Raw genomic sequence first — 27,281 nt, 5'->3', positions numbered from 1 at the left:
AATACATATCACATATAGGCCTATACATAAACATACATACAAATACGTATTTTTTTAATAAAAAAATAAACAGAATACGTCAATCAATGGCGTCATCGTCCAACCTCAAATCTTGAAGGTTGCGTTTGCTTGTCATCTGTGTTGTTACATTTGACCAACTTTTAATGTCAGGGAGTGTCACCGTCTGTATAATGTGCCAAAATGAAATAAATCAACGTACTCAATTCACTTTAGTCATTCAAAATTACAGGTTGTTTCAGTCAGTGGCGTTTAATTTGGCGTTTTCTTTTATGGATTTATTCTATACTCCCAGAATAGCTTGGCGAACAAAGTTTCAAAGGGAGAATCGTTTTTCCAATTTTTCCATGCGACGGGAACGCGGCATTGCCATGTTTCCCATGATACCTTGCGGGAAAGACCCGGCGGGGACATTCAAAACTATGGCAGAAGACTCGAGTATCATTAAAATGATTTCAAACTCATTAGAGGCTGAAACTAAGTCGAATATTAACAGAGGAAGCAATCGGCTACAAAAGCGTCTTTCCTTTTCTTCCGAAAAAGATATTAGTGCGCCAGAGGAAGCGAATACAACAAGTAAAGTGCTAACGTTACAAAGTGTTCCCGACGACTCGGAGTCAGGCGGACATACTGCGGAAATACAACTATCACCTAAAGCCGTAACTACTCGTTTAAAAGCGGAAAATGTGAGTGTTTCGAAAGATATCTCCCCTGAACACCGATTAAATTCAAACCAGAAGAGCGTAAACCACAATGAAGACAAGGAAAACACCGCCGTGTGCTCCACAGCCATCGCCGAAGGTAGGTGGCATCAATGCGGGTCAAGTTACACCGAGTTTCCGAAGTGGCTGGTGATACTTTAAAAGTAATTGAGTAAGAGTGAAGTCTTGAATAAATCTTTCAAAAGTCTATAAAAAAATACCAAGAAACGGAGAGGAGGAGTTTATCAATCGTTATTTTCACACGTTGCAATTTCAAAACTAATGTCTTATACTTCAAACAGATCAGCATGGCCTTGTACAGGACACATTCTCATTGTTTTCGGCTTTTAGTTGTGTCTATTGAATTACCTAAAATCAAATAATTAGCAATAAAAAAAAATACATTTGAAGTATATATAATTACTTATTATTCACTGTACCAAAGAAGTCATGTTTTATGCAAAATTGTCCCTAACCCTAAGTAGTTTAATTTCTTCAGTTTTGCTTTTGTAAAATTGACAATTATTTCATTCATGTTGGCGTGTAAGAAGTCTACAGCTTTGATGTGCTTTTCATATTTTCCATAGAAAGCCCCTTTATTCTTTTCTTCTTCCCTTCAATCCACAGGGATCTATTAAACTGTTTCATTTGCTACAGTTTTGTTTAGAGCTCGCCTAAACTCCAACCATTGTCTGATTCCTGTGTCTTTATTGTGATGGTTTTCATTTTAAACTGAATATCTTTGATATAATATTCTGAAAAGGGCTATTCTGGATGATTTGTACATTGATTGTTAAGCACAACAATGTACTTTTGAATGCAGGCCCTTTTATTTTAAATGTGTGTTCTTTTCCTGAATTTGTCCACCACTGCCTATATGGTACATTCAAGAGACAATGGGCTTTATGAGAACTCTTTCATTAACTTCAAATTGAGTTGTGTCTGTTGCTCATCCTAATGACACAAGTGTGGTGCTCATTTGAACAGATATCGCCCAAGAAGAGGGAGATTCCAACGTGACTGCCAGTAAACAACATGGTGACACAGGGGACATTGATGCTGAGGTGGTGAAGAGAGCACAGCAGGAGGGCCATGTCAACGTGGTCTTCGCCGGCACTGTAACCCAGGACGGCTGCTGCCGCTTTGTCAGCGAGATCCTCAAGTGCATTCTCTATCAGAGACAACAGCTCCCCATGACGTATGACCAGCTGGTCTACTCTCAGAGGAAACAGCAAGCCTCAATGCAGGTGAACAGGAACAATGAAGCATAGTGCACATCAAAATATTACTTGGTTGTTGTGAGCAATTCTGGTAAAACGCTTGTCAAAATATATTTGTCAAAAAAATAAGTGAATGTCTCCCCATGATCCGCAACCTGTGTGTACTGTGTGCGCTGAAAAAAATACAGACAGTCAGCTAGCATATTGTGAGGAGATATTCACTGATCTTGACAAAAAGTGATCACTCACTGCACTGCTCCTTTTTTAAAGAATTGTTATTGTGGATTTTGATGTTAGCTAAAAGTGTTTTGGTTTTTTCAGGATAAAGACATAGTGAGTCGGAGGCCACTGCAGAAGGCGGAGAAGGACCAGCGCAAGTGTCAACAGACCCTGCAAGAGCTGGAGGAGGTGCTGCATCAGCTGGAGGTGCTGTTTTCCCTTAGCAAGGTGCCCAGCGTGCTGCTTCTAATTGGCGGCTCCCTGGTCCTGCCCAAAGAGCTGTACCAGATCAACATGGAGGATCTGCTAGTGGCCGGCGGAGATCAGTGTCTGCGGGTGTCCTCGTGCTTAAGGCAAATCTTTCGCACTCTTTTCGTGGCTGACCTTTTGTCCGACACCAAGCCTGTCCGTTTGATGCCCACCACAGTCTTGGTGTTGGCTCACAGGGATTGCGACGTGGACTGGTTCCGCCCTAAACTACAATTTAAAGTGCCGACCACGGTAAAAAATCGAATCATTTCTCTGTCAAGTGATCCTAGCACCTGTAAGGAACCAAGGGCAGAGGGGACGAACTGGCAGGATTATGTGTGGTTTCAGGCGCCAATGACTATCAAAGGCTTTGGCATGTGACCCACAAATAATTAGGGTGCATAGAGTGGAGATGGAGGCTCTCTTTCTGGAGCCTGTATACTGAAAATTTCATTTTAATAGTTGAAGTGAATTTTGAATTTAACTGTCCATATTGTATTGAATTATGAGGGTAATGCTTTCTACTTGTTGTTAAAAGTGTCCACTAAAACAATAGTGGGTTTATTGAAGTGTGCTGTATGATCCTTCTATAAAGACTTGAGAAAATATGCTTTGTTGGCGTATGGCAAACTGAGAACATTGTGTTATATTCTTTATATCTGTGAAGAATGTTTTACATCAACACACATAATATGGGTGGAATACATTTTTAATCAGTCTAACCTAAAAGGTTAAATGCAGTTTTATGCTTTCTTTAATCCAATATGTGGATACATTGAAGTGCCATTGTCGTGTGTGTGTGTGTGTGTGTGTGTGTGTGTGTGTGTGTGTGTGTGTGTGTGTGTGTGTGTGTGTGTATATATATATATATATATATATGTATATATATATAGTATATATACACACACACATTCATTAAAACATGAATATCATTTTAAAAGTGCTGCCATTTTGGACGCAATCAATGAGACGAGGTGCATTGTAGTGTAAAACATTCTTAAGACACAATCATGTGCATTTGTGTTTCCTATTTGGAACGATCAATCTAAATCAAACAACAATTTTAGCATCAACAAAAAACAGATGTATTAAAGGAATGAGAGTGCATCAGTGAGGTTCAGAACCTCTCCACCTTTTTGACAAACTGGACAAGGTCGTCTGCCAGCAGCTGAGGCTCCTCAAAGGCAGCAAAGTGACCACCTCGAGGCATGAAAGTGTAGGAGTAGATGTTTCGAAACCTAATCTGTGCCAGGGATTTGGGGCAGTGCATCAGCTCCCCGGGGAAGGCAGCCAGTCCAGTGGGCACAAATATCCCCGTCCTATAATAAAAGACCAAAAGTTGATCAGGTTTATAACCTCATAGGGCAATAAGTCTGTCAAAAAGAAAAGTCATAGTTGTGCATACTTTGCATCCAGTCTGTTTTCAGGATTAGTCTTAAAGTTCTCCTTGTAGAAGCGCATGGAGGACACTATGGAGCCTGTGGTCCAGTAGATCATGACATTGGTCAAGAGGTCATCCAGGCTGAACTTCCTGGAACAAATGCAACCATTGATGATTAAGTAGAGCTGGGCGGTATGACGGTATACCAATGTAATCAGCTGATAGTTTACACATCTTCCGCCGCAGCCTTAAAACACATCTCTTCAGACTGCACTTTGACTAAAAAGATATATATATATTAAAATTGTTACACCTCCATGTAGCACTAGGTGTGTGGCACTTTGTAGTTTGGTTTATTCGAAGCTATAGTACTTACAGTTGTCCTGTTGTTCTGAGTTTTTACCTTCATGGTTGAATGCACTTAATGGAAGTCGCTTTGGATAAAAGCGTCAGTTAAATGTAATCTAATGTAATACGGCCCAGCGCTAAGTACAGCCAGCAATGATCACATGAACTTTGTTTAATCTTTCTCAGTGTCATTTCTCCCATCTTGTACCTCTCCAGTCCACCATCTGCCAGATCCTTGTTCCTCAGATCAGTCCAAGTGGAGAACTTCTCCAGAATGTAGGCCGCCAAGCCCACGGGAGAGTCATTCACTCCACAGCCTGCACACACAATTTAAACTGTATTAATAAAGAGCTGAAAGGACAGAATACCAAGAGCAGTTAGCTTGTTTCGGGGGGGGGTTCAATATGATCATCAGAATCTGTGCCGCTTTGTCCCTGTTGTTTACGTCCCCACCTGCAGTGTCTGGTTTAGTGGCCTGGATGTGGAAGTAGCCTGTTTCCTTTAGGATCTCCCAGACATTCTTCTCAAAGTAAGGGAACAACCGGCGAACATCTTCCCGACTGAGGCCCACCAGGAAGGGCAGGTAAGGACCAATCATGAGGGTCAACAGCACCTTGAGCCCCCTATTTGAATTGAACATGTTCAAGTGGAGTCCTTTCACACACCTAGAAAAGATTAAAAAAAAAAATCCACTTTAGGGTTATAGGTTTTTATAACAACTTAGTGTTAATTTATAACTATGAATGCAAGTTTTAAATCATGATTTTCTTTTGGCTCAAATGTCCCTCATTTGCTCCAGTCTCCAGGAATGTGTAGAGTCAGCAGTGGTTTTGGTCATTCTTGCACGTTGCACACTGCAGGCACTGTTTCACAATTTAGCTAAAAATGTCACAATGGTCCCTTTTTCGGGTTAAGAAAAACAAGTGGGTAGTTTGGAATTCTACTGCGGTGATACATTGTGGCATGTTTTTAAAGGAAGGGCTTGTTTTGCTGTTATTACTGAGGCTTCATCTGTGCCATGTTGGTGGTGATGAGGGAGCCCCAGTCTCCCCCTTGCAGGTAGAACCGAGAGAACCCTAAACGCTCCATCAGGGTCAGGAAAACTCGGGCGGCGGCGAGACTGTTAAATCCTGGAATTTAAAAAAAGATACAGGGAGGGAGCACACATCTGTAAAACATCTGCTGCCAGGGCTTAAAGAAAAACATATACCAAGATTGATTTGGGAATCATCTATACCTTGCTTGTGAGGGGCTTCTGAGAAACCGTAGCCGGGGATTGACGGGCATATGACCTCAAACGCGACACCGTGCTGGTTGTCTGTGAGAAGAGGCAGGATCTTGTAGAACTCAAAGAACGACCCGGGCCAGCCGTGCACCAGCATGAGAGGCAGCACCTTCTGGTTCTCACGGTGAGGTGGGCGCACGTGGATGAAGTGCACATCCAATCCTGCAATAAAAGCAAAAAGCATTTGGTGTGAAATAGCGTGGACCAGAATCTCAAGTGATTAGTGTAAAAGTAAAGCAAACTGTGTTGAGTCAGCGCAGGGCTGTGTGTCTATACCTTCTATTTTAGTTTTGAAGTGTGGATACTTATTGAGTACTGCCACCTGCTTCTTCCAGTCAAACTCATGTCTCCAATAGGAAACCACTTTCTTCAGGTAAGTGGAGTTGAAGCCATACTGGAAGCCACTATCTTCTACAGGGTCAGTGTAGCGGCTTCTGTCGATGCGTTCATAAAGGTCCTGTTGATCAAGAGCTCAATGATTACTTCACATAAACATGTGACTGTCTTAACATTATTAGTCATTCTGGCGTTTTAAGGTTTAACCGCTAAAAATGACCTCAATCTCTTCCTCTGAGGCTTGCACTTCAAAGGGGTAGATTTGAGCATCCTCTGACAGTGGCTTCTCTCCTGCTCCCCACCATCCTTCACCAAGAGGGATGCTTTTAACCTGTCTTCTTTTGTGCACTATGTATGCCAGTGCACCACCTGCTGCCACAGCCGAGCCTATCAGGAGCCGCTGTTGGACAGCATGCAATCCAAAGAAAGTTTCCCTGCAAAGTGTGGATAGGCTATGTCAAGTCAAATCGTTGAAGACCTTATAACGCATAATATAAACTCGATGATGAATAGTAGGTCTACTTACTTTAAAACCTGCAGTCGTTCCATTGTGCAGTTCCAAAAAGTGATTTTTTTTTTTTTTTTTTATACTATCAACCTGCACAAGTACAAAGGTCAGACAAAATTAATTTCCTGCATGGCGTGTAGGCCTGCATGAACGAATATATCCAACCAACTTATTAACACTTACCTTGTACAACTAGGCTACAATTTTTCTTATTTTTCTATCCTTTTAAAATTTAAGGTGACGTTTCTACAAGTAAAAGAGGGACACTACGGGGTTCCCCGATGTACAAAACAAACGCGTTCGCGACTGTCTGGTGAAGGCAACCCAAATCAGTGCAGCAGTTGAGAGTTTTGATTGGCTGCGAGTTGTGCCACTCCCAGAGCACACAACAAGCTCTGACGTCGGTGTTGATTATATAACAGCGACTGAACATAAACATCCATCAGTCACTTTGTTGTTTTGAGTCCGTAGCCACAGGAAGAAACACGATGTGGAAGATTGTTTTGCCTCTTCTTGCGGCGGTTTTTGCCGTCGGGTTTGGGGGATTGGTGGGGGGCAAGCAGGACATCGATGTCAATGACGAAGGAGCGAGAAATGCCCTAAACTTCGCCATCGTCCGACACAACCTGGGCTCCAACGACATTTATCTCAGCCAAGCGGCAGAGGTGGTCAAGGTCCAGAGACAGGTGAGAGATGTTTAACGCGCACCGTAGGAAAGTTGAACGTAAAGTTAGGTCGAGCAGAGCTAGGTAACTTTCAGCTCTTTTGAAATAAAAGATATTCCAGGTTATATAACGGCCGCGGTTTGATACACGTGGGCCCATTACGCCACTCCAAACAATGTCCCACCCTATTAAAGTCGCTCTAATAGCGATTATACGGTGGCGCTGAGCATTCACCAAATAAAAAAAAGTTTCAGAGCAGGATCTCGTAATTACGAGATAATATCTCTTTCCGGCTAATGTAGGCCTACTGATTAAGATAATTTAAATATATATTATTTAATATAGCCTATGAATCTGTATCCATGGCTTCCTAACACCAATGTAGGACTTGGAGGTGGAAAAACATGTTGAACTAATTTTAATACAATCAAACCCCATAATCCCATCAAATCCCATCCTGTTTCGTGAGGCTTTGACAAATGTTAAAGCTTGTGTTTCTTGTGACGTGTCGAGGTCCACCCAGTCTTATTCAAATCAGTAGGCCTACATTAGCCGGAAACCTTTTATTTACACATCTATTAAGGTCAGAACCTGGGGTTTAAAAAAAATATATATTTAATCTTTGTTTAATTAATAGCCTTTTATTGGGGTGAAACGTCATTGGTATTGGACTGACGGAGGATCATTTATAATAATCATTGTGTTAATATTTGGAGGGTTAGTTTATGGCTGCCAGTTTTGCCTCGATTTTGCACTCTCCTGAAATTTGCTGTATGATTGAGTCCAATGTCCTCCTGTGTTCCCACGACCCTAACCTACTCCTCTTTACAGGTGGTGGCTGGCGTCAAGTACACCATAACTGTGAAGATGGCCAAGACCCCCTGCAGAAAGGGCAGTGCAAATGAAGTGTGTGCCATCCACACAGACCCAGCAATGGCTAAGGTAATGTCTTTTTTAGTTTTGTTTAAGGGACCACAGCCTCTGCTTCTGGAGTAAGGGAATCCCTGTTCATTTGTTTTGCATTTGGGAGTTCTATTGTTGGATGTAAATGGAGTACAGCAGACCTGTACATTATCTTTCATCAAACTATCAGATTGTGAAACAAATGTATACTTCCCCTCTTTGAACAGTCATGCCTTTATTTTTTGCGGTCACCATAGAGATAGGTTAAGACGGTATACAGTGGCGCAATCGGCTCGCAAAGATGTTACACCATAGTCATTTTTGACCAGATGACTTAAGATTGATAAGTAATTATCAACAGTCTACCATTGAGTTAGTCTGCTGATAATGACAGTTCCTTAAGGAGATGCATTGCTAAATGCTGTGTTATTTATGATGTATGAACTAACAATGTGTTTTTTTGAACCTGTCCATCCACAGCCCTACCAGTGCACATTTGAAGTGTGGAGCCGCCCATGGGAAAGCTTCATCCAGGTGGTAAAAGAGACATGCTAGAAGGAGAACTATGCACCGACATCTCCAGGGCTTCCATGTTTGCAGAATCACCTTTAGTAATGTGTATGTGTATTTTCCTGTTGACGAACCAAAAACGTAGTTTTCCATTGCACCCCTTTGCTATTCCACTATAAACTGAATAACCTTTGAAGGTGTTTCAGATGCAGTAGAGCAATTTAGAGGTGCATTTTCCTTTTTAGAGGGGCAACTTTGTAACGCATTCTCACTAAACCAAGCAAATGACAAATAAAAGTGTATGGGACTGTTGATTAGCCTACTGATTATCTATGCTGTTTTGAAATGAAATGGAAATAAAAGTGGCATATAAAATTCAAGCAATGTGTCTGTGTATTTAATTTTTTTATTTATTTATAACTTTATCATTTAGGCTGTAGTACAAATTATTTTTAGGAAAATTATTTAGCATTCTACACAACAAAAAAATTGTGTAAATTAAGAAAAGAAAAGTAAAATAAGAATGCTAATACACATTCAATGCTCGAAAAGTAGCAGGGTGAAGGAATATTACTTCCCTATAAAGACATTTTACAGACGTGATAACGGATTGTATTTTCTTAGGGTAATTAAATAGTTATATTGATGAATTACCATTACATTTTCTTAATTAAAATAAAATAGACAAAGAAAAAAAAACACCAAAGCTTTTATATTATTTTTTGACAGGAATTCTTGTAGCCTACTTTTAGTTTGAGGAGTCTGTTAATGATTTATAAAGGCTGAACTTATGAAACCATTTACAGCAGAGCAGTCTCAACCAAAGGGCAGGATACACCTCACCCTTTAAAGATTTCTTCCCAAACATGAAGGTCCTTAACAAAGACCAACTACAGGTCGCTGAAGGAGTCCTGCTAAAACATCTTCCCAAGAGTTTTATGGTAGACAGCAGCATACAGCATTCAAAACATTACACCGCCATATGTCATGGCATGTGATCCCATTGGAGCTTTAATACGTAGGTGTGTTTTTTTTTTAGGTGTACGGTTTCCTTCATGGCATTAACAGGAACAAACCAAGTACACTGGAGGCAATCGTTGACACATGGCCTGATTTTAAGGTCATCATTTTGCGACCTGACCCCAAGGTGAGTTCAGATCCCATTTGAGAATTGGATGCGCTGTACAGTAGGTAAACACGATTGGGGTTATTTTGTAGGCCACTAAGTACATTCAGGTAGGCTAATAGATTTTTTCGTGTTCACTTCACAGAACAAACGTGCCCTGGAGTTCACGAAAAAGGTGACGTACTACAGCATGGACGAGCAGGTTTTAAGGAGAATGCTGACGGTAGAGAACACTATTGACTGGAGCACCTACTTCTTAATAGGAGGTGAGTGCAGAGCACTGAGGGCTTCACTAGTCAGTTACCATGGGACTTTAACACGTTGATTTATTACTTACCTGCATGAAACATACAGAATGATGAACTTATAAATACAAACCGCAACCAACTCACATTCATTTGAAAGTTGGACATTAATGCATCACTAATATTAATCTGTATGATTAATATTTGATACATGCGGTTTTTAACATCACAGGACCAATACAGGACTTTACTGAGTATTTTCAGTTTGGTTTTGCTATATTTTAGGTGCGTTAAGGGTGTAAATAGCCTTCTTACCTGTTGGAGTAACCCCTTGCAAAGAAAAATAGCAGAATGGTATTGACATTTAAATCATTTTATCTCCCACAGGATTTGACCTTTCCAATTCCCCCATGCTTAGAGAAGTGTCTTCTGACAGAGAAGTCAATAGCAGAGGCTTTGTTTCTACACGTCTTCTGTATTTGCCAGACAGCAGCTGCCTGATCACACCAGCAGTTGACAGGTACAGTCGGATCTTACAATGTACTGTAATGTAAAGGACGTGTGTCTGCAAGTCACTTAAAGGTGGAGTCAGCCATTCTGGAGAATGCTTGTTGTCAAAATCGGTGAATATCGTATCAGTAAAATCCAGTGTAAATATACAGCCTATAGGCTCTGGAAAAGGGCATGTTGCTAGCTACGGTGGGCCCCCTTTTCATTAACATACTGCACATCGTGTTTATGTGCCAGGCAGCTTACAGAGCCTAGGCTGTGCATAAACACAATATTTTATTTCAGCACACACACATTATGGATAATTAGCTGATAGTGGAGATATTCATTGATTTTGGCAAAATGTGATTTTGACAACAATCATTCTCCAGAATCTAAGAGACTTTAATCTGCATCTGTATAAAGTAAAATAACATTTCTCCACTCGTATGGAAGGTTATCATACTCTCTTTCTCTGCAGTGAGCTTGAATGGAGGGTCTCCTCTCTCAACCTTTCCCATGTCGACATGGTGAATAAAACCTGGAAGTTTGGAGGGAACGAGAAGGGTTACAAGAATATTCAAAACCTCATTGACAACTTCCCATCATGCTGCATAACCGATAGCCGGGGTCAGCCAGTGTCCTGGATTCTGCTGTATGACTACTGTGCACTGGGCATGTTGTACACTCTCCCGGAGCACAGAGGCAAAGGCTATGCCAAAGTGTTGGTCAGCAGGCTGGCCAAGAGGCTCCACTCTGAGGGCTACCCAGTCTACTGCTTCATAGAGGACGAGAACATGGTTTCCTACGGGCTCTTTAAAAAATTGGGCTTTACTGAGGTTCCCACATACAGGGTGGCTTGGTTTGAGTTCAACTTTTGATTACTTTAAATGTATAGCTGACATATCATCGGGTAGAGATTACTTGTCAAGTTTCCCGGTGAATAGAAATGTGATGAAAATGTATATTTTCTATACTGTGCTGTCATCAGGCATACTGTCACCTTTTTTCTTTACTTGTTCATTTTAAAGATTTCTATAAAGTAAAGCATTGTGGTATATGTATAAGGTACCAACAGATGGGTTCTTCTTATGACCCATTAGCCCCATATAATGTACAAATAACAACACACTGGGTCTATTTTAAACACATTGATTGTGTGTCCCATTGTAATATGTTTTTATTATTTTAGAGTATAAATTGTATAACCTCTCCAAAGCACTACATAAAAAAACCCTGCACTGCAATAATGGAGGTATTACAGTAGCCTATAAAAAGGGCATTAACTGACACAAATGACACAATAATGTCACCTTTTCATAATAGGTTTATTGTAAACACAATAGGTACTGAGTCCGGTCCATACACTCATACAGTCTGTACTTTAAAATATAAATATATACACCATGGAGGCTATTTTTCTGCACATACCAATGGAAATATATACTGTAGAATAAAATACAGACATTTCATGCATACCTTGTTGTATTCCTTTTTCCAAGAGATTGTTTTTCTCCATTTCACATTTAATTTTGTTCCAACTATAGTCCCTGGAACAGCACTTTTGGAGGTCTTGTTTCAGTTTCCATTAATAGAATATAGGCTTCACAGTTCTGCAAAGAGCGTTCACCTTTGTTGGACGTGGATTTATTGCCCACTCTCTCTCTCTCGCCGATATTAACATTAAAAAAAGACAAATAAAAAATATGACCCAAAAAAACGCTATCTGAAACGCAACACTGCGCAATAGAAAATATGGAAGATTTTAACTAACGTGGCGAAAGTACCGATCGGAAACAGACTTCGGCCGGATACCATAACTTCAGGACCATAGGCATGGACCATAGGCTACTTCTCAATGCGTCTGCACTAAGTCCTATCATGTATTCTCAGTATTCCAGGAAAATATCATCAAAATCGACAATGGACCTAACCGGAGAGCAGCTAAAAAAGGCCGAGACCCAGCTGAAAAGATATTTACCTTCGTCACTACAGGTGTGCCCGGTTTGTTTTTAGCCTGGTATATTCACTGCCTCAACATCTGATCGACTGTAATTACTTTGTATTTGATTTTCTTTTTAGGTTTACGGTTATTTGTGCTTCAGAAATAGGTCAGATCAGGTCCGACCAGACCCTGTGAGTGTGTTAGTGGACAGATGGCCAGAGTTCAGTGTCCTTATATGCAAGCCACTATGTGAACAGGTAACTTTTCTGTGGTGATTATTTAATGGTCGTATATTCAAATATTATTTATACAATTGAGTGGACTTTTCTTGGTATTTCTGCATAGGCCTATGATTCTTCACGTTTTTTTTTCTTTCTTATAGAAGGGTGATCTCTTCAAAGACATACTGGTCTTTGCTAAAAATAATGCTATTCTTGAGGAAACCATAAGGAATTCCTATGTTATTGACTGGACCAGGTACCTTTGTTTTGGTAAGAGCAATAAGCACTTTTTTAAATTTTCGATTGAATAATAGCATAGGAGACGAGGTAAGTTCATTCAAATAGAACAATTAAGACACAAGCAAATTTAAAATTATTTACAGGGGCATAAAATACATAAAAAAGTTGTTGAAGTTGCATTTAAGTGTATTTTTTATTCTCTCCTCTTCTTTATGAATTGCTCTTACAAAAGTTATTTCAACAGATTGAATGAAAATCCTCAACACTCAGATTGTCTAAAACATTTATTTTAGAACGACTGTCTTTAAAAATAAGCTTTGAATTTTATTATGATCTTTTCTTTTATTGCGTCTCAACTGAGAAAGATATGAAACCATTACCGGTACCAGTAAATCGTTGCCATAACAGTAACTGAATGATTATAACGTATGAGTAAAAAAAAACATAAATAAATGAGAAAGGAAAAAAAAGTGAGACGAAAAGTGAGGAGATTCAAATTTGGAAAGTGATCAGAAACCCATCCAATCTAATATGACAATGTAAAAACATGTTTATTAACTGCTCGTTCCAAAATGTCAGAGCAACTCTTGAAAATCCTGTTTAAAAAAAATATTGTTTTACTCAGAAAGTCATGAAGCACAAGTTTCAAACATTTGTCATTAGATTTTTACTGTTTAAGAACAATAAATACAACATTTACTGTCCATAGGAATCAATTCACTTCACATGGGAATTTTAACAGCAGTGGCATCAGAAAAATGTGTCGCAGCATGACGATAGAGGATGTATCCCACCTTCCCCCTATAGACAGGTAGCGCATCATGCATATCCAGTGATTTATAAAAATATCTAGTGTGTCATCATCATCATTATCTCAGGTTTAAAAAAGCTTGGTAACTGAACATGATTCTCTCGTGAAGAAGCCATTTTCTCTGTTCTTCGGCAGCTCGGGGATCTCAATAGGCTCTCTGGATGAATCACACGTGGCCTTGGTGAATGGGACGTGGAAGTTTGGGCAGAGCGAGGTGGCGGTCAGAATGATCCGGAACATGATCGCAAACTTCCCCTCCTGCTGTGTGCTGGATGCTGAAGCCAAGCCCGTGTCCTGGATCCTGACCTATGCTTCAGGCTCCATGGGCATGTTGTACACTCTGCCGGAGCACAGAGGCAAAGGCTATGCCAAAGTGCTGGTCAGCAGGCTGGCCAAGAGGCTCCACTCCGCGGGCTACCCAGTCTACTGCTTCATAGAGGACGAGAACATGGTCTCCTATGGGCTCTTTAAAAAACTGGGCTTCAACGAGGCGGATCCCTCCTACAGGGAATCCTGGTTTCAATTCAATGATCTTTAAATATCCCAAAAAAGGATTAATATACATGTGTTAAATATTATAACTGACTGTTGAATCAGCCTGAATGTATGTGAGCTAATCAATGTGCATTTGTGGCAAATGAAAGGGGGACAAGATGAACTGAAAATGCTAGTCCTAGATGATGGTTATAAGTGTGTGAGCATATTGCATTTTCAGTTCAGGTTCAGTTGGCTTGAAACCTAACAACCTGCTTTGTGGACGTTCACTCGCATATCACACATCTAATCTCTTTTGTGAAAAAGGACTTGATGCTTGACTGGATCTGGAATGAACAGAAAAAAATGGAATGTTAATGTAAATTAAACATTTTCAAATAATCTTTATTATTTACGCAGTCATGGTGCCAATTAATTAATTTAATTTAAACTTGTGGTTGGGCTTCTTTTACTCATTCTTAAATACTTTTTAATTGATTATATGGCATTAAAGATAGAACAGCCTTTGCAGGTAACCAACGCCCAAACTGATGTCCTGAGACTACTACTTCAATAATAAATGGGTAATCATGTTTGCTGTAAGCACTGTAAGCAAATACTTTTGTTCAGCTCAAATTAATAATACCATCAAACAGTGTAATGTATTTATTTCTGGATAATGTAATGTAAAAAACAATGTGGAAATGGAGTTGACACTATTTTGAAAGGAATCGGTTGATACTGTTACGACGGCTTTACCTCTGCTCTGTGAACTGCTCGAGACGAAGCAGCCACTTTTTCCAGAACTCTGACATCAGCTCTGAGTTCAGCTGGTGAGCGTGGGCAGGGGAGCCGTCCTTGTATGCCACTACAATGAGTCCATTTTCAACCTGCAAATGAGAATAGATGGGTCTGCTAGAGGGTATGCTTCACTGTGCGTCGCAGATTATATATTTCTGATGCACAATTTAAATTTTATTTAAAAAAATTATATATGGGATTAAAAGGTGGAGTAGTCAGTGATTCTTGGGAACCAACTTTGTCAATATCAGTGAACATCTCCTCACTAGCTACTATCTGACACTACCTGTCCATACTGTGTGTGGGCTGTAAAGAAAAATGGTGTTAATACTGGTCTGTGAACTGGCATGTAAACAGGGGGGAGGGGGGACAATCATAGCTAGCAGCAACATGCCTGTTTGTCTTTTTCAGCACACACACACAGTATACAAAAAGTGATTTTGACTACAAGCATTCTGTAGAATCGCTGACTCCCCCTTTTTAAGTAAGGACTCCAGGCTGAGGGATGGAGAACAAAGCAGAGAGTTCAAAAGGCTTGTCACATCGGTAGATCACCTGGTAGTTGTAGTTGCTGTCGCTGTTCAAAGCCCCGGCGTAGGCTGCAATCTGAATAGGGTTGTCGTACGTATTGCCAAGGAAGGGTTTGGGCTTCTCTGAGGTCTTCCAGTCGATAACACATAGGACACCCCTGGGAAAAAATGGGCCATGAGTTTACTTGTGAGAAAAGTCAAGTCCGGTACGGAAAAGGGTCCAGCAGCAGCCTACCTGTGTCTCTAAATCAGGATAAATTTACCTGTAGCGAGCGACACAATCTGCAATCCCCAGATAGTTGAGTGTGTGGTGTTGCACGGTGCTCTCGATGGCTCTCACTGCGCTCACGTCCTCCAGGATGTGAGCGACGCTCTGCAGGTAGCCCTGCACCTCAGGGGGATTCACACCTGACGCCAGGATGTCCTCCAAAGCCGAGTGGAAAAGCTTCCCCTGCCTAAATAGATCTGAGTGAACACAACAACTTTTTGGTCAACTCTTCAGTTTGCCTTACCCTCAAGTCAAGCCCCACACCAAGTTTACACTGATGTTCTAAAAACTTACTCTGACTGTATTCTTGGAAGCCATCCTCTCCCAGCTCTGCAATCATCTTCCTCTTCCATCTCTCCAGGTAGAAGATCTGCTCCGGGGAAAGAGTCTGCTGAAGAATCCGGGTCACACTAGGTACGGAAGACCTGCCCAGACCCCGGTTTAACCCGATCCGGGTTGGAGGTCCTCCTGCCTCGGGCTCCTCTGTTTCTAGAATCTCTCCATGGTGTAAGAAGGGATGGAGGGTTTTGGGTACCCTCACCTCTGGTCTTTGAGAGGGCGTCTGAGCTTTGACAACAGGTCCGAAAACGTGTTCGTCCTCCGCTTCGAGGCTCTCGGGGGTCTGGGAACTGACCCTGGACGACATGACGGACTTTACGAGGGAAGAGTAGCGCTCGCTGTCCACGGAGCTGTACGGACTGCGTCGCTTTGAGGACCTCAGGCAATGACAGGCGGAGAAACCGCTGATAGAGAGGGAGGTGCATTGGGGGAGAACGATGCCTCCCCCGCACACCACGCGTTTAAAGAGTAACATTTCGGCGACTTTCACACCACAAACTTGGCAGACTACCGGTATAACTTGTGAGCTACCTTATATACATGTCCGCACAGATATTTCAATGCTTTTACTTTGCATTTAAGCGGTTTCCCTTCATTTTGGTGACGGTACTTGCCCCAACATGTTCCAGCCAGGGTAATTCCTTCAAAACAAAGGTTACTGTTTCTGAACGACGCGCCACTTCGGTTGCACAAACTTCCGTTTGTGTAGCTTGGAGTTCCGGGTTCCGTCACCGCTGCGTTTGTGACTTTTAAAAACCACATTACCCACAATGCGCAGTGTATCATTAAAATACATCCGTGTGTTATTGACACGGTGTTACCTTTTTTAAACAGTGGGTGGTAATCATTTACTTACATTTAAGTAGACTTCTTCCGCTCATTAAGCCTACGCAAGAACTGTGCGTTAATTAATATAGGTTAATAACAAAATGTAACATTGTTGTGTACCCCCACCCTCTCCCACCCCCCGTTATTTAAAAAAAAAACACATAAAAGGTAATATGTAGGCATATCTCTTTTGTCTCTGGGCTTTTCTTGTAGCAATTTAACATGATTGATTACATTTGTTTAAAAAGAAGTCAGCATCTCAAACCACAAGAATAGAAATGTTGTATGATTGATAAAGTTAAAAACCAATCGGAGCTTTTGTGAAGTCGACATTGTCCAATCAAATTCTCCTTGGGGCGGGACTTAATCTTTAGTGATCCGGATGGGGTCGAGAGAAAAAAAGCGCTGTGACAGCTCGTCAGGTTGCTAACCTAACCAGCCAACGGAGTGAGAGCTCCCTGCATATAGTTTTGTTATTTTGGGTTGTTGTTCTGTTCTTGCTATTCCGTTGATTTCAGACGATGACATCCACCATAGACGAAAGCAACAAGGAAAAGGTGAGTTCAAACGGGCCTTGGCATGTAAAGTGCACCGAAAGTCAGCCCTGCTAGCATTAAGGTATGTTAGCTAACATTAAAGGCTGCTTCTTGGCTTTTAGTTATTGCCGCTAGTGTTGTTTTCTGTCTACATTACGCTAGCTGTACGCTACGCTATGACGTTTTATCGATAATTATTAGGAAGCGAGTAGCGTCAAACGAGTATAGTCAAACCGCATTTAGGAGGGGGAAAAGTGTTGTTTGCCAAATGTTACTTAACTTCCCAAACATGTGAACATGCAGCGCTTTACGCTGGTTTTGTTTTTGTTTTTTTGCAACATGACAGAAATGTAACAGTCTTTCTCTCTTCTAATGCGTTTTGATCAATTAAACTACGAGCTATAGCACATTAGCCTGCGACATGATACATCCCAGTGGACTTGCCTGTATAGGTCCCAGTATACTTTATCTTTATCTAGATCTAATTAATTTATGATAATTGTGCAGGTTCCGTTATGTGTGAGGTGGTTATTCATCTCTATTTTTGATGTAATGTTAACGCCTGGTGCTTCTGAATCGTATGTGATACCGATAGGCCGTTCTAGTCTGGGCCTGTCCATCCATCCATCCATTTTTTTTTTTTAATCAATGACTACAAACTCCACTCCACTGTAGATAGTAGGCTTACTATTCTGACAATTGAATGAAAGGTGTATTCTTTCACCAGTATGCTACTAATCATGGCTATATTTATTATTTTGAATGGTGTGGAACTAGCTACAGCCTGAGGCTACTGTATATCAAACATTTTCTCAAGTCCTTTTATGGTACCCAACACCACCCAGACACTTCAAGCTCTAAACTCATGGAAGAATGCTTGTCTGTGCTACAGTGTGTGCAATGTTAGGCCCCTGTGCAGATACTTTCAGCTCTTTGGATTAAGACTGTACCCAGTGAGTCTAATATGTTTTCCTTTAGTACATTTAGCTTCCTATCTCAGTTTGACCCTCACTGTAAAGTTGTAGCCAGTCAGGTGGGTGTTGCTATTTAGCCGTCATCAGAACATTCCTCTGCACTCTTTGTGAATCTTGGAGAGAACCCTGGCCAAAATTTTGCTGATACTTTTTATGTAACTGAGTTATGGATACTGACTGATTGAATTACGTTTATTGGTTTTGATAAACTAATATTTGAAATGCAATAGCTATGATCTGTGCATGATGAGTTCTACATGCACAGTTTATCCCTAATGCCACACATATGCATTACATAACCCATCACATCAAACCCTATTAAAGTAAATAATATTGTGTGATACAGTCTAGTATGATCGGATGAGAGACCTGCTGGATTTCTACATCATTGGTGTGTTCTTTCTCCTTAGATGCGCTCTGTGTCAGTTGATCTAAACAATGATACGTCTCTCCTCATCGACATTCCCGATGCACTCTGTGAAAGGGACAAAGTCAAGTTCACTGTCCACACAAAGGTAAGAAACTTTTACCTGAAACACTTTTTACACCATACTTTCCAAAACATGAATTTACTCCTGACTTATAATAATATTCCATACGGGATATCTCTCTGCTGATAATATCTTGACAGTTTTCTCTTTACCAAATACAATAAAATCACATCTCTTTTCCAGACCACACTTAGCTCTTTCCAGAAGCCAGAGTTCTCTGTTCCCAGGCAACATGAAGACTTCATCTGGCTCCATGACACTCTGGTTGAGACGGAGGACTATGCTGGTCTAATAGTGAGTTGGGCTATTTCCAGACATGACTTCCATTGGTTGACAAGGACTGTTCATTATTTGTCTTTGGTGTCTGTGCCAAAAAAAAAAGAGAGAGAAATTATAACACAGAACCTTTTATGTAAATTCCAAAACACATCAATAAAAATCCTAAATTATGACTGATATTTTGAATATTTTTTAGTATTGTAGCGGAAGTAATCTATTTCCTACTTTTATCATACACAGATCCCTCCGGCGCCCCCAAAGCCTGACTTCGAGAGCCCGAGAGAGAAGATGCACAAACTGGGCGAAGGTGAAGCCACTATGACCAAGGAGGAGTACACTAAAATGAAGCAGGAGCTGGAGGCGTGAGTGTGACAATCAAACAAAACACCACACATCGTATTGTATCCTTGAGGCAGCATCACCTTTTAGAAAGCTATTTGTATCTACTGTGTCATCAATGGCTTTTTTTTTTTTTTTTTTTTTTTCAGTGAATACCTGGCTGTGTTCAAGAAAACCGTCCAAGTGCACGAAGTCTTCCTGCAGAGATTGTCCTCTCACCCAAATTTAAGCAAAGACAGAAACTTCCAGATTTTCTTAGAGTATGACCAGGATGTGAGTTCCCCATAATGCTGACTTCCCCTTCCAGAGTTTTCTGTTGGAAAGAGAGGAAGTAGTCTTGACTGGACACAGTGACACATGGCCCACACATCCTGTTGTGATCAGCAGTTATGCTTATCTATGTAGTCTTTGTTAGTCGGCGGCTGGTTTGTTAACACAATTTAGCTAACATTCAAACAAAAAAAACATAGGTTACATGTATTTGTAGATCATATCGTTGCACAAATTAATTCTTCGCAGATTTTAATACATAATCTTTTTAAATTCTGTCCTTTTCAGCTCACTGTGAGAAGAAAGAATGCTAAGGAAATGTTCGGAGGATTCTTTAAAAACATGGTGAAGTCAGCTGACGAGGTCCTTATCTCAGGAATAAAGGTGGGCCTTATGTAGATCCGCTTACTGAATATACATGACAGCATTAACAGGCATGGTGTCGCATCCACTTCCACAATTATAATGCCAAATTATATTGTTTTTGTATGTGTATGTTTCCCACATAGGAAGTGGATGACTTTTTCGAGCAGGAGAAGACATTCCTGCTTGACTACTCCAGCAAGATAAAAGATTCCACTGCCAAAGCAGAGAAAATGACCCGCGCGCACAAAAGTATTACTCTTTATTTTTTCATTATCATAAAAATTGATTTTACGCAGAGTGGTATAAATGAATTTGTCATTTGCTGTTTTTCATTACTAATCTATTTTTATTACAGATATTGCGGATGATTACATTCACGTCTCAGCCACTCTGAACACTCTCTCTGCTGAAGATAGTACAGCAAATAAGAAGTGAGTGTAACATAGCATTTGATGTTTTTCCAAAAGACATTCTTGCGTTTGAAAATTAGAAGCGATATGGCTCTCTTTTGGTCTCGTCTTGTGGACTGCAACCAGTCAGTGCTTTTATGGGGGATTTTCCAAAGCTAGTTGTGCCTTTTTTTCATTCGAAATGTATATTAATACATTTTGTGTTTAATCAAATTTTTTCTCAGGCACCTGGAGAAGTTGTCGGACCTGTTTGAGAAACTCAGAGTATGTAGAACTTTCAATTACAGGCAAACTGAGACACCTTTGTAAATATTTGTCCTGATTTTCAAATACGTCATGGTAGCCACTATATGCTTTATTTCACTTGTGCCCTTGCAGAAGGTTGAGGGAAGAGTAGCATCTGACCAGGAGCTGAAACTCACAGAGCTGCTAAGATATTACATGAGAGACATCCAGGCCGCCAAGGTAAGACATGTTGATTTATTTGCCTTCATACATGTCAGATTCACCACCATGTTTATTGCCTATGACGTTCATATAGCACTGTGTTTCAAGTACACGTACAGCTGTTATGTCACCCAGTCCAACACAACAGAACAATACCCATCGAAATAAAAAACGCTCTGCTATTTATCACAGGCCAGCGCTCGGTGTTAATCCTTATCGTCTTTTTATAGGTAAATCTGAATGAAGATTTAGCGGTAAAGATGAACAGAAATTAATCTGCATTACTCAGGGCAGCCATGTTCCTATCAATATGGGTTTAAAAATATTTTGTATTTGATGCATTCAGATGTCATGTATTCAAATTTAAATAATTGCATTTTAAGAGCAGTAAAAAAAACCTTATATCTAAACCGAGAGTATTCAGTCCATCTCATCTTATGTTAAAATCTGTCTTTTAAAAAATTTCTCTTAAATATTTCAAGTGCTAAACTATGTGGAACATGTCAGGACCTTCTGTACAGGCGAGCGCGGGCTTTAGCCGACTATGAGAACTCTAACAAGGCTTTGGATAAGGCTCGACTGAAGAGCAAGGACATCCCCCAGGCAGAGGAGCACCAGCAGCAGTGCCTGCAGAAATTTGACAAGCTGTCAGAGTCCGGGAAGAAAGGTTTGTGTTCCTCATGCGCATAAGAGATGCAGGCTCATTCTCCACTTGTGTCTCTGTGTGTGTAAAACCGTGTGCCTGTGCAAGCCCTGTTTTTAACTGGAAAACAATTCTCCTCCAGAACTCACCAGTTTCAAGGGAAGGCGAGTGGTGGCCTTCAGGAAGAACCTCATCGAGATGGCTGAGCTGGAGATTAAACATGCCAAGGTGAGCAGCACAATACAGCCGACTGCTGCGTGAGTTTGTGTGTGGGAAGGTTTGCCATAGTCTCTTTAGATTTTCGACACTCATAAAAAATTCTCTTAAAAAAAATAAAAAAAATCTTGCAGGGGGAAAAAATGCTTTGTCTAAAATATTGTTTACTTGATAGTACAGTAAGGCAAGTCAAGGCAAGGCAAGTTTATTTATATAGCACAATTCAGACACAAGGCCATTCAAAGTGCTTTACAGGGGCATAACAAACATCAAGATTAGACATAAGAAATTGCATTTAAGAAATAGTAAAAACAAGAAAAAGACCTCAAGATAAGAATTAGTCTACATTAGACATCATGTTGGCTGATCACATCCGTGTCTGCTCGGACTGAAGTCTCTTTCACCAAATTCGAATGTAGATGAGAGTGGGCAATTACCAGTTTACACAATGTTCAAGTTTTCAAATAGGTTTGTCTCAGACCATCAACTCTTTTTGTGTCCCAGACACTTAAATAGTTTAATCTATTTTATCCAACTAACATCAGTTGCACTTGATTGTGTCCAACAGCATTAATAGGCTCATCAGCTCTTTAACTAGTGTTTCAATTAGACCTGTGTCCCAGTCACTTAACTCTTTGTGTATCCCTTACACTTAAGATAGTGTAAACGTTCTTTGTTTTAAATCTATTTTTTCCAACTAACCCGTCATTGTCCAAAACTAATTCTTAGGCTAACCGTCCAACGTACTTCGTAGTTACTCGATTAATGTGTCCAACAGCATTAATTGGCTCGTCAGCTCTTTAGCGAGTGTTTCTCTTTAGGCCTTTTTCCATATAATAATCATTTACCATAGTGTCATTATTTAATCTCACATGCACCTGCTAACATCATCAGCATTCATATCTTAAGCGTCATCATCAAATGTCAGAAAGGTGATAAATATAAAAATTGTTTATATTATTAGTAATATAACAAATTAGTAGACGATGACTACTGAGTAATAAGTGTTGACAGTAGAAAATGTAATCAAAAAGTGGTAACACTGGTAAATTAACTAAAATAATTATTTTGCCTATTAGATTCCATCACATTATTTTTCACTTTACACAACAGTATCACACTTTGCTTGCTTCAGATAATCATGTGTAAATAAGGCCTGCAGTATGCATGAGGTGCAAACATCTGCTCCCAGAAGTAATTGATGGACCCAAAAATTTCCCCATAGGCCATGATTATAGCTTATAGCTGGTTACTGAAAGTAAAACATTGAAGTGGATGAGGTCAAATTTCAAACCCCACGAAATGCTGCTGGTGTGTCACTGAAAGTTGTAAACACTTAATTATTTTGAAATGAAGTCTAAAGCTACTCCTGTGTATTGCATTTCAATAATGTACCCACGTTCACATTGAGCAAATAAACTGACCCTTGAATGCCCTAAGAGACATTATTAAAAATCACATAAATAAAGGAATTATTGGAACATAAATACAGGTGTTAATACTTTTCACTACCACTATTATTACCACCACCACCCCCATATAGAGGATTACTGTATATTATCCAGGTTTATCATTTTTGACTTTGCAGCAACGTCTTCAATAATTCTTTGTCTGTGTGTCGTATTGTGGCTGTCTTGAGAAATCTAAGTTGTGCCCATGTTTTGATTAAAACAGAAAGGACTCTTATCCCGTTTTCTTGTGTCTCCACAGAACAATGCAACTCTATTGCAGGGATGCATTGATCTGCTCAAGAGCAACTGACATGTTTTCAAGTATTCCCGTCCTACCATCACCATGTGACCAGTCATAGCAAAATGGAAACCTGGTGTCCCCGGGGACTTGCAAGGACATGAATCCAAGCCCCATCTCTGCTCCCACCCACGGGTCTGATGCCACTTTTAAAAAAAACCTTTGCACAAGGCCAAGTGTCTTGTAAGCAGAATGTCTTCATGTTTACACAGTCCCTGTCCTCTGGTCCATCATTTTCCAACATTTATGGAAATCTAACTCTGTATGTGAGTGCCTCCAGAGAACGAGGCTGCCAACTTTAAATTCTTACATTTATTTTTTCTATTTTTCCAAAATTTCTTATTTTCTCATTCTGCTCTTAATACAAATATTTTATGTTTGATATTTCTGCCCCCATAAAATTCTCACACTAACCCTTCTCCTAATGCACATGTTTAAATAAGATGTTTCATAACGCTTCAAGAATGTTTTTTGCACAAGCATCGCCTACGTTTTGTGATTTATATACTTAATCTGTTGAGGGGCTTTTGTTTTCCTTATTAATGCCAATCTAAAACTAGTGCCTGGAAGAAGACAAATACGTCCTTGTGTTCTGCATTCCCGGGCTCTGAGATTTGAGAATAACAAAACCAACCCTGTGACTGAATTAGACAGATGGTCTTCAAGTGTAATGAAAAAGCTGTGCTTCAACTCAGGAATGAACAGTTGAATTGGTCCTTACATTCTTGGTTTTAAGAAGTGCCATCAGATTGCACAGTTATGAAAGACGCACATTCGTTTTGCAAACAATGGATTAAACAGACTATTTCAGCAAGACATTGGTGTCAGACATAGGTCATGACTAGACTGCATTTTTGTTTGATTTGCACAAGGCCCCCTTAATAGCCTTGCATTGCATGTATTATGTCCTCAGCAGCTTCTTCACCCCCAACCAACTCTCTTCTTTCCCAATGTGTCATTGTGTAAGTGCTGTTTTTCTTTACATTGTTCCCCCTTTGTTACTGATGGGGTCTCACGTATAAGACCCGATATATTTACAAGATTTTCTAAACGGCTTGTTTATTTTAAACACTTAAAAAAAAGAAAAAAAATATGCACTAAGAAGATGATAAAATACTTTTCAATCATGAAAAGGCACAGTGGAGTGTTAAAATGCATCATAGTTTTTTAAGAAATTGAATGTATTTCTAATGGATTCCAACCGTGTGAGTTCCTTTACATGAGGCTTTTCTTACAGAACATTAGCATTTTATAAATTTGTAATAATGACATTGAATAAATCCTACTTTCCCAAGTTTGATCTAAGCTGATCTGTTTGTTAAGTATTTTTGTTTCTTTGCGCCTTTGAGGCAAATTGTTTGGGGTGAAATCTGCTGCTTTTAGGTTGTATGAAAACGCACCTAATCTGAATCTCCAAAGACACGAGTCCACAGCCATTGTGCCACTAGGTGGCGGTGTCCTTCCTCACAAGTTTATGTGTGCTGGCCGTTGAATTTAAACACAGCTGTATGCATGTTTGTGTTAAATCCATTGACCACAGTGGATCCTGGGGCCGTGTGGTTTATTAGGTAAGCTTTGAGGAAATGCCAGTGTGCTCAGGAGAATAACCACCCACCAAAATGCACATTGTATGTCCAACTTTATGAGCAGCACTAAGCAACATGACCCAAACAAATACTATGCAGTGAAACTTAATATTTGTTCGCGTTCCTTTGTGTTAGTCCTTGCTGTATAGTCAATGTATCTTTAGCCTATAATATATCAATCTTTTTTACTGGGTTTTACAGGGAATTCTATGTAGTTTATTGGAAAAGTATGACAGCAGTGCATGATAATGCAACACAATTAAGTAATTCCACACACTGCTGTGAAAGGTTACACCTGAATGAGACGTGGAGGAGTTATAACTGTAATGTACCTGTACATGATGGATTTGTCAATATTGACATCCGCAGTAGTGCAGTCATAGTGCCTTGTAGTTTGAGATCCACTGATTGGATGAGCCAGAGGCTGCAGCCAATGGTATTGCAACACATTATCAGTGCAAACAGGTCAGTTTGACAACTTTGTATCAGAGTAAACAGTATTTGAAAGCGATGCATTAAAGAGTTGTTGCATCTGTGGATCCAAAGACCAAAGCCTCTTTAGGGTGGCATGAATAGGAATATTTGATGTGAGGGCCAAACTTTAACATGAGCTGTTATATTAAATGAGACATTTTCGAGGCATTGGCTTATGAAGAGGTTACTGTACTTCTCAGTCTGGAAAAAATGCAGTGACTTATCAGCCCAAAGCAGATAAGTATCAGTCCTAAATTTAGTCTCTTTCATGTTCCTTTTTTGTAGCTGCTGCTGTGTTATTATGATAAAGGACTTCCTAATCCCAGCTGTAAATCTTAAAAGGCAGTGACGCACTGTGTAAAGTGTGTGAGTGCTGGTGTAAAGGAACAAATCTTCTTGCCTTATTTTGCTGATTTTTCATGAATTTCCTTATCTCCCCTTGGGCACCCACAGATAAATCCCCGGCTCTTAATGATAAGGAGTGTGATTTTGCACATTTGGGGACATTACCAGTGAGTTGGCTGTTAATAATTAATTCAGTGCCATCGTCATGATCCCAATTTTCTTTAACCATCATGTCAGAATCCTCAATCTCACATACACACACACACACACACACACACACACACACACACACACACACACACACACACACACACACACAGACACAGACACAGACACTGCTCTTGGACAACCAGGCCCGGGGTGCATATTGTAAAAGCATTAACCACAAGGGCAGAGCAATTACAGGGTAAAAAGGTTGTCAGTTCACATGCTGTGTCATATCATGAAACGAAAGCTGTTTTTACCACTTTGGTTGTGGTCATGGATGGGTGAATGTCTTAGAGAACATCTAATACTGACACTACTGACTGAGCCTGTGAAGGCACCTGGCTCATACACTGTTCAAAAGTTGTTATAAAAACAGACAGAGGCCTCGGAACGGGACTTGAGGCATGAAGCATAAAGGCCTCCTGAAATAGAAACCGTGTCCTCTTGACAATATCTCACAACAATAAAGCACACCTGCAGGGCCGATGTAACTGAGCTGTCTTGGGCTTCCTCAGTGACACAGAGAAAGATGCCCTGTATCAGCCTCTTGATACACTTATTCACATTGAAAAGCTTCCTTGTGTGTGTGTGTGTGTATGTGACTTTTTCAATGATAATTATCATCATACTTTCATCCGTCTTTCAGATTCTCAATGAATCTTGAGGTATTTTTATTGGAAAGGGAAGCTTTGTATAGCACTTGGGAGTAGCTCTTCCCTGCGATTATGTCGTCAACACAACACTAAAAGGCTTAAATTGACCAAAGGCCAAACCTTTTTTCTAGGTTAGTGTGCCCTGCCCTGTGCTGCTAGTCATTTGCTTTCATGAGCACAATGCAAACACGTCACCTTGTTATTCAAGTGGTTACAAAAATAACTTTATTTTCTATGCGTGCGTACAACAGGGGTTTAATCTCCTCACACATCAGACATACTTTGATTGTGATTGATTGTTTACACTTTTACAGCAGTTTATTAAATTTTGTTTAGGCAAAAGCACGCAGTTATCATCTTGATCTTATACAAAAACGTTTTTCGGTGTTTGACAGAATGCAGAGAGCGTGTGAGAATAGGGAGTGAAAAAGCCACCCAGCTTGTGTAACAGCAGCAATGCAATGTGAAGGCAAAATGACTGACTCTGGTTTATGACGTGCATCAGAAGGAAAAAAAAACACCAAGGTTTTGAGAAACCAATGGCAAGATAAGGATGTTCATGGTTATGGGTTTGTAACTCTTAAGACAGCTGCATCCCAGAGTACAGTCAGGTTTAATAAACAGAAAAGGATTTGA

At 40.2% G+C, this 27,281-nt stretch overlaps 7 protein-coding genes across 7 annotated transcripts; 5 read left to right on the top strand and 2 right to left on the bottom strand.

The window, feature by feature from the left end:
• Positions 1-437: 437 nt before the first annotated feature.
• On the top strand, positions 438-2,788 carry mad2l1bp (MAD2L1 binding protein; the record flags this gene model as incomplete). The annotated part of the gene is made up of 3 exons (XM_080037246.1): positions 438-819; positions 1,707-1,966; positions 2,261-2,788. The coding sequence occupies exons 1-3, from the start codon at positions 441-443 to the stop codon at positions 2,786-2,788; spliced, it is 1,167 nt and encodes a 388-aa protein (XP_079893372.1). The 5' UTR covers positions 438-440.
• A 570-nt stretch (positions 2,789-3,358) lies between these two features.
• On the bottom strand, positions 3,359-6,557 carry ephx5 (epoxide hydrolase 5). Its single transcript, XM_080037177.1, has 10 exons — positions 6,449-6,557; positions 6,284-6,355; positions 5,978-6,191; positions 5,698-5,878; positions 5,374-5,583; positions 5,137-5,266; positions 4,590-4,801; positions 4,345-4,453; positions 3,813-3,938; positions 3,359-3,726 (listed from the first exon to the last, which is right to left on the bottom strand). Exons 2-10 carry the CDS (start codon positions 6,304-6,306, stop codon positions 3,525-3,527), a joined length of 1,407 nt encoding a protein of 468 aa, XP_079893303.1. The 5' UTR covers positions 6,307-6,355; positions 6,449-6,557; the 3' UTR covers positions 3,359-3,524.
• Positions 6,558-6,663: 106 nt separating this feature from the next.
• Positions 6,664-8,723, top strand: cst3 (cystatin C (amyloid angiopathy and cerebral hemorrhage)). Its single transcript, XM_080037178.1, has 3 exons — positions 6,664-6,951; positions 7,762-7,872; positions 8,314-8,723. Exons 1-3 carry the CDS (start codon positions 6,754-6,756, stop codon positions 8,386-8,388), a joined length of 384 nt encoding a protein of 127 aa, XP_079893304.1. The 5' UTR covers positions 6,664-6,753; the 3' UTR covers positions 8,389-8,723.
• Positions 8,724-9,209: 486 nt separating this feature from the next.
• Positions 9,210-11,084, top strand: LOC307257883 (glycine N-acyltransferase-like protein 3; the record flags this gene model as incomplete). The annotated part of the gene is made up of 5 exons (XM_080037245.1): positions 9,210-9,284; positions 9,383-9,490; positions 9,615-9,735; positions 10,102-10,234; positions 10,685-11,084. The coding sequence occupies 5 exons, from the start codon at positions 9,210-9,212 to the stop codon at positions 11,082-11,084; spliced, it is 837 nt and encodes a 278-aa protein (XP_079893371.1).
• Positions 11,085-11,909: 825 nt separating this feature from the next.
• Positions 11,910-13,979, top strand: LOC307257882 (glycine N-acyltransferase). The gene is made up of 6 exons (XM_080037244.1): positions 11,910-12,198; positions 12,286-12,405; positions 12,531-12,639; positions 13,319-13,369; positions 13,417-13,420; positions 13,499-13,979. Exons 1-6 carry the CDS (start codon positions 12,040-12,042, stop codon positions 13,956-13,958), a joined length of 903 nt encoding a protein of 300 aa, XP_079893370.1. The 5' UTR covers positions 11,910-12,039; the 3' UTR covers positions 13,959-13,979.
• A 123-nt stretch (positions 13,980-14,102) lies between these two features.
• Positions 14,103-16,470, bottom strand: mgme1 (mitochondrial genome maintenance exonuclease 1). Its single transcript, XM_080037182.1, has 5 exons — positions 15,788-16,470; positions 15,489-15,690; positions 15,251-15,383; positions 14,654-14,784; positions 14,103-14,241 (listed from the first exon to the last, which is right to left on the bottom strand). The coding sequence occupies exons 1-5, from the start codon at positions 16,305-16,307 to the stop codon at positions 14,193-14,195; spliced, it is 1,035 nt and encodes a 344-aa protein (XP_079893308.1). The 5' UTR covers positions 16,308-16,470; the 3' UTR covers positions 14,103-14,192.
• A 585-nt stretch (positions 16,471-17,055) lies between these two features.
• Positions 17,056-24,690, top strand: snx5 (sorting nexin 5). The gene is made up of 13 exons (XM_080036600.1): positions 17,056-17,217; positions 18,581-18,685; positions 18,845-18,955; positions 19,181-19,302; positions 19,429-19,552; positions 19,838-19,933; positions 20,059-20,164; positions 20,271-20,346; positions 20,550-20,589; positions 20,704-20,790; positions 21,280-21,439; positions 21,558-21,643; positions 23,342-24,690. Exons 1-13 carry the CDS (start codon positions 17,182-17,184, stop codon positions 23,390-23,392), a joined length of 1,200 nt encoding a protein of 399 aa, XP_079892726.1. The 5' UTR covers positions 17,056-17,181; the 3' UTR covers positions 23,393-24,690.
• Positions 24,691-27,281: the final 2,591 nt, after the last annotated feature.

This window comes from Ammodytes marinus (genome assembly GCF_949987685.1).
Source record: "Ammodytes marinus genome assembly, chromosome: 11".
Taxonomy (NCBI): domain Eukaryota; kingdom Metazoa; phylum Chordata; class Actinopteri; order Uranoscopiformes; family Ammodytidae; genus Ammodytes; species Ammodytes marinus.
Note: the sequence above shows the minus strand (reverse complement) of the source record. Positions and strands in the feature narration are given on the sequence as shown.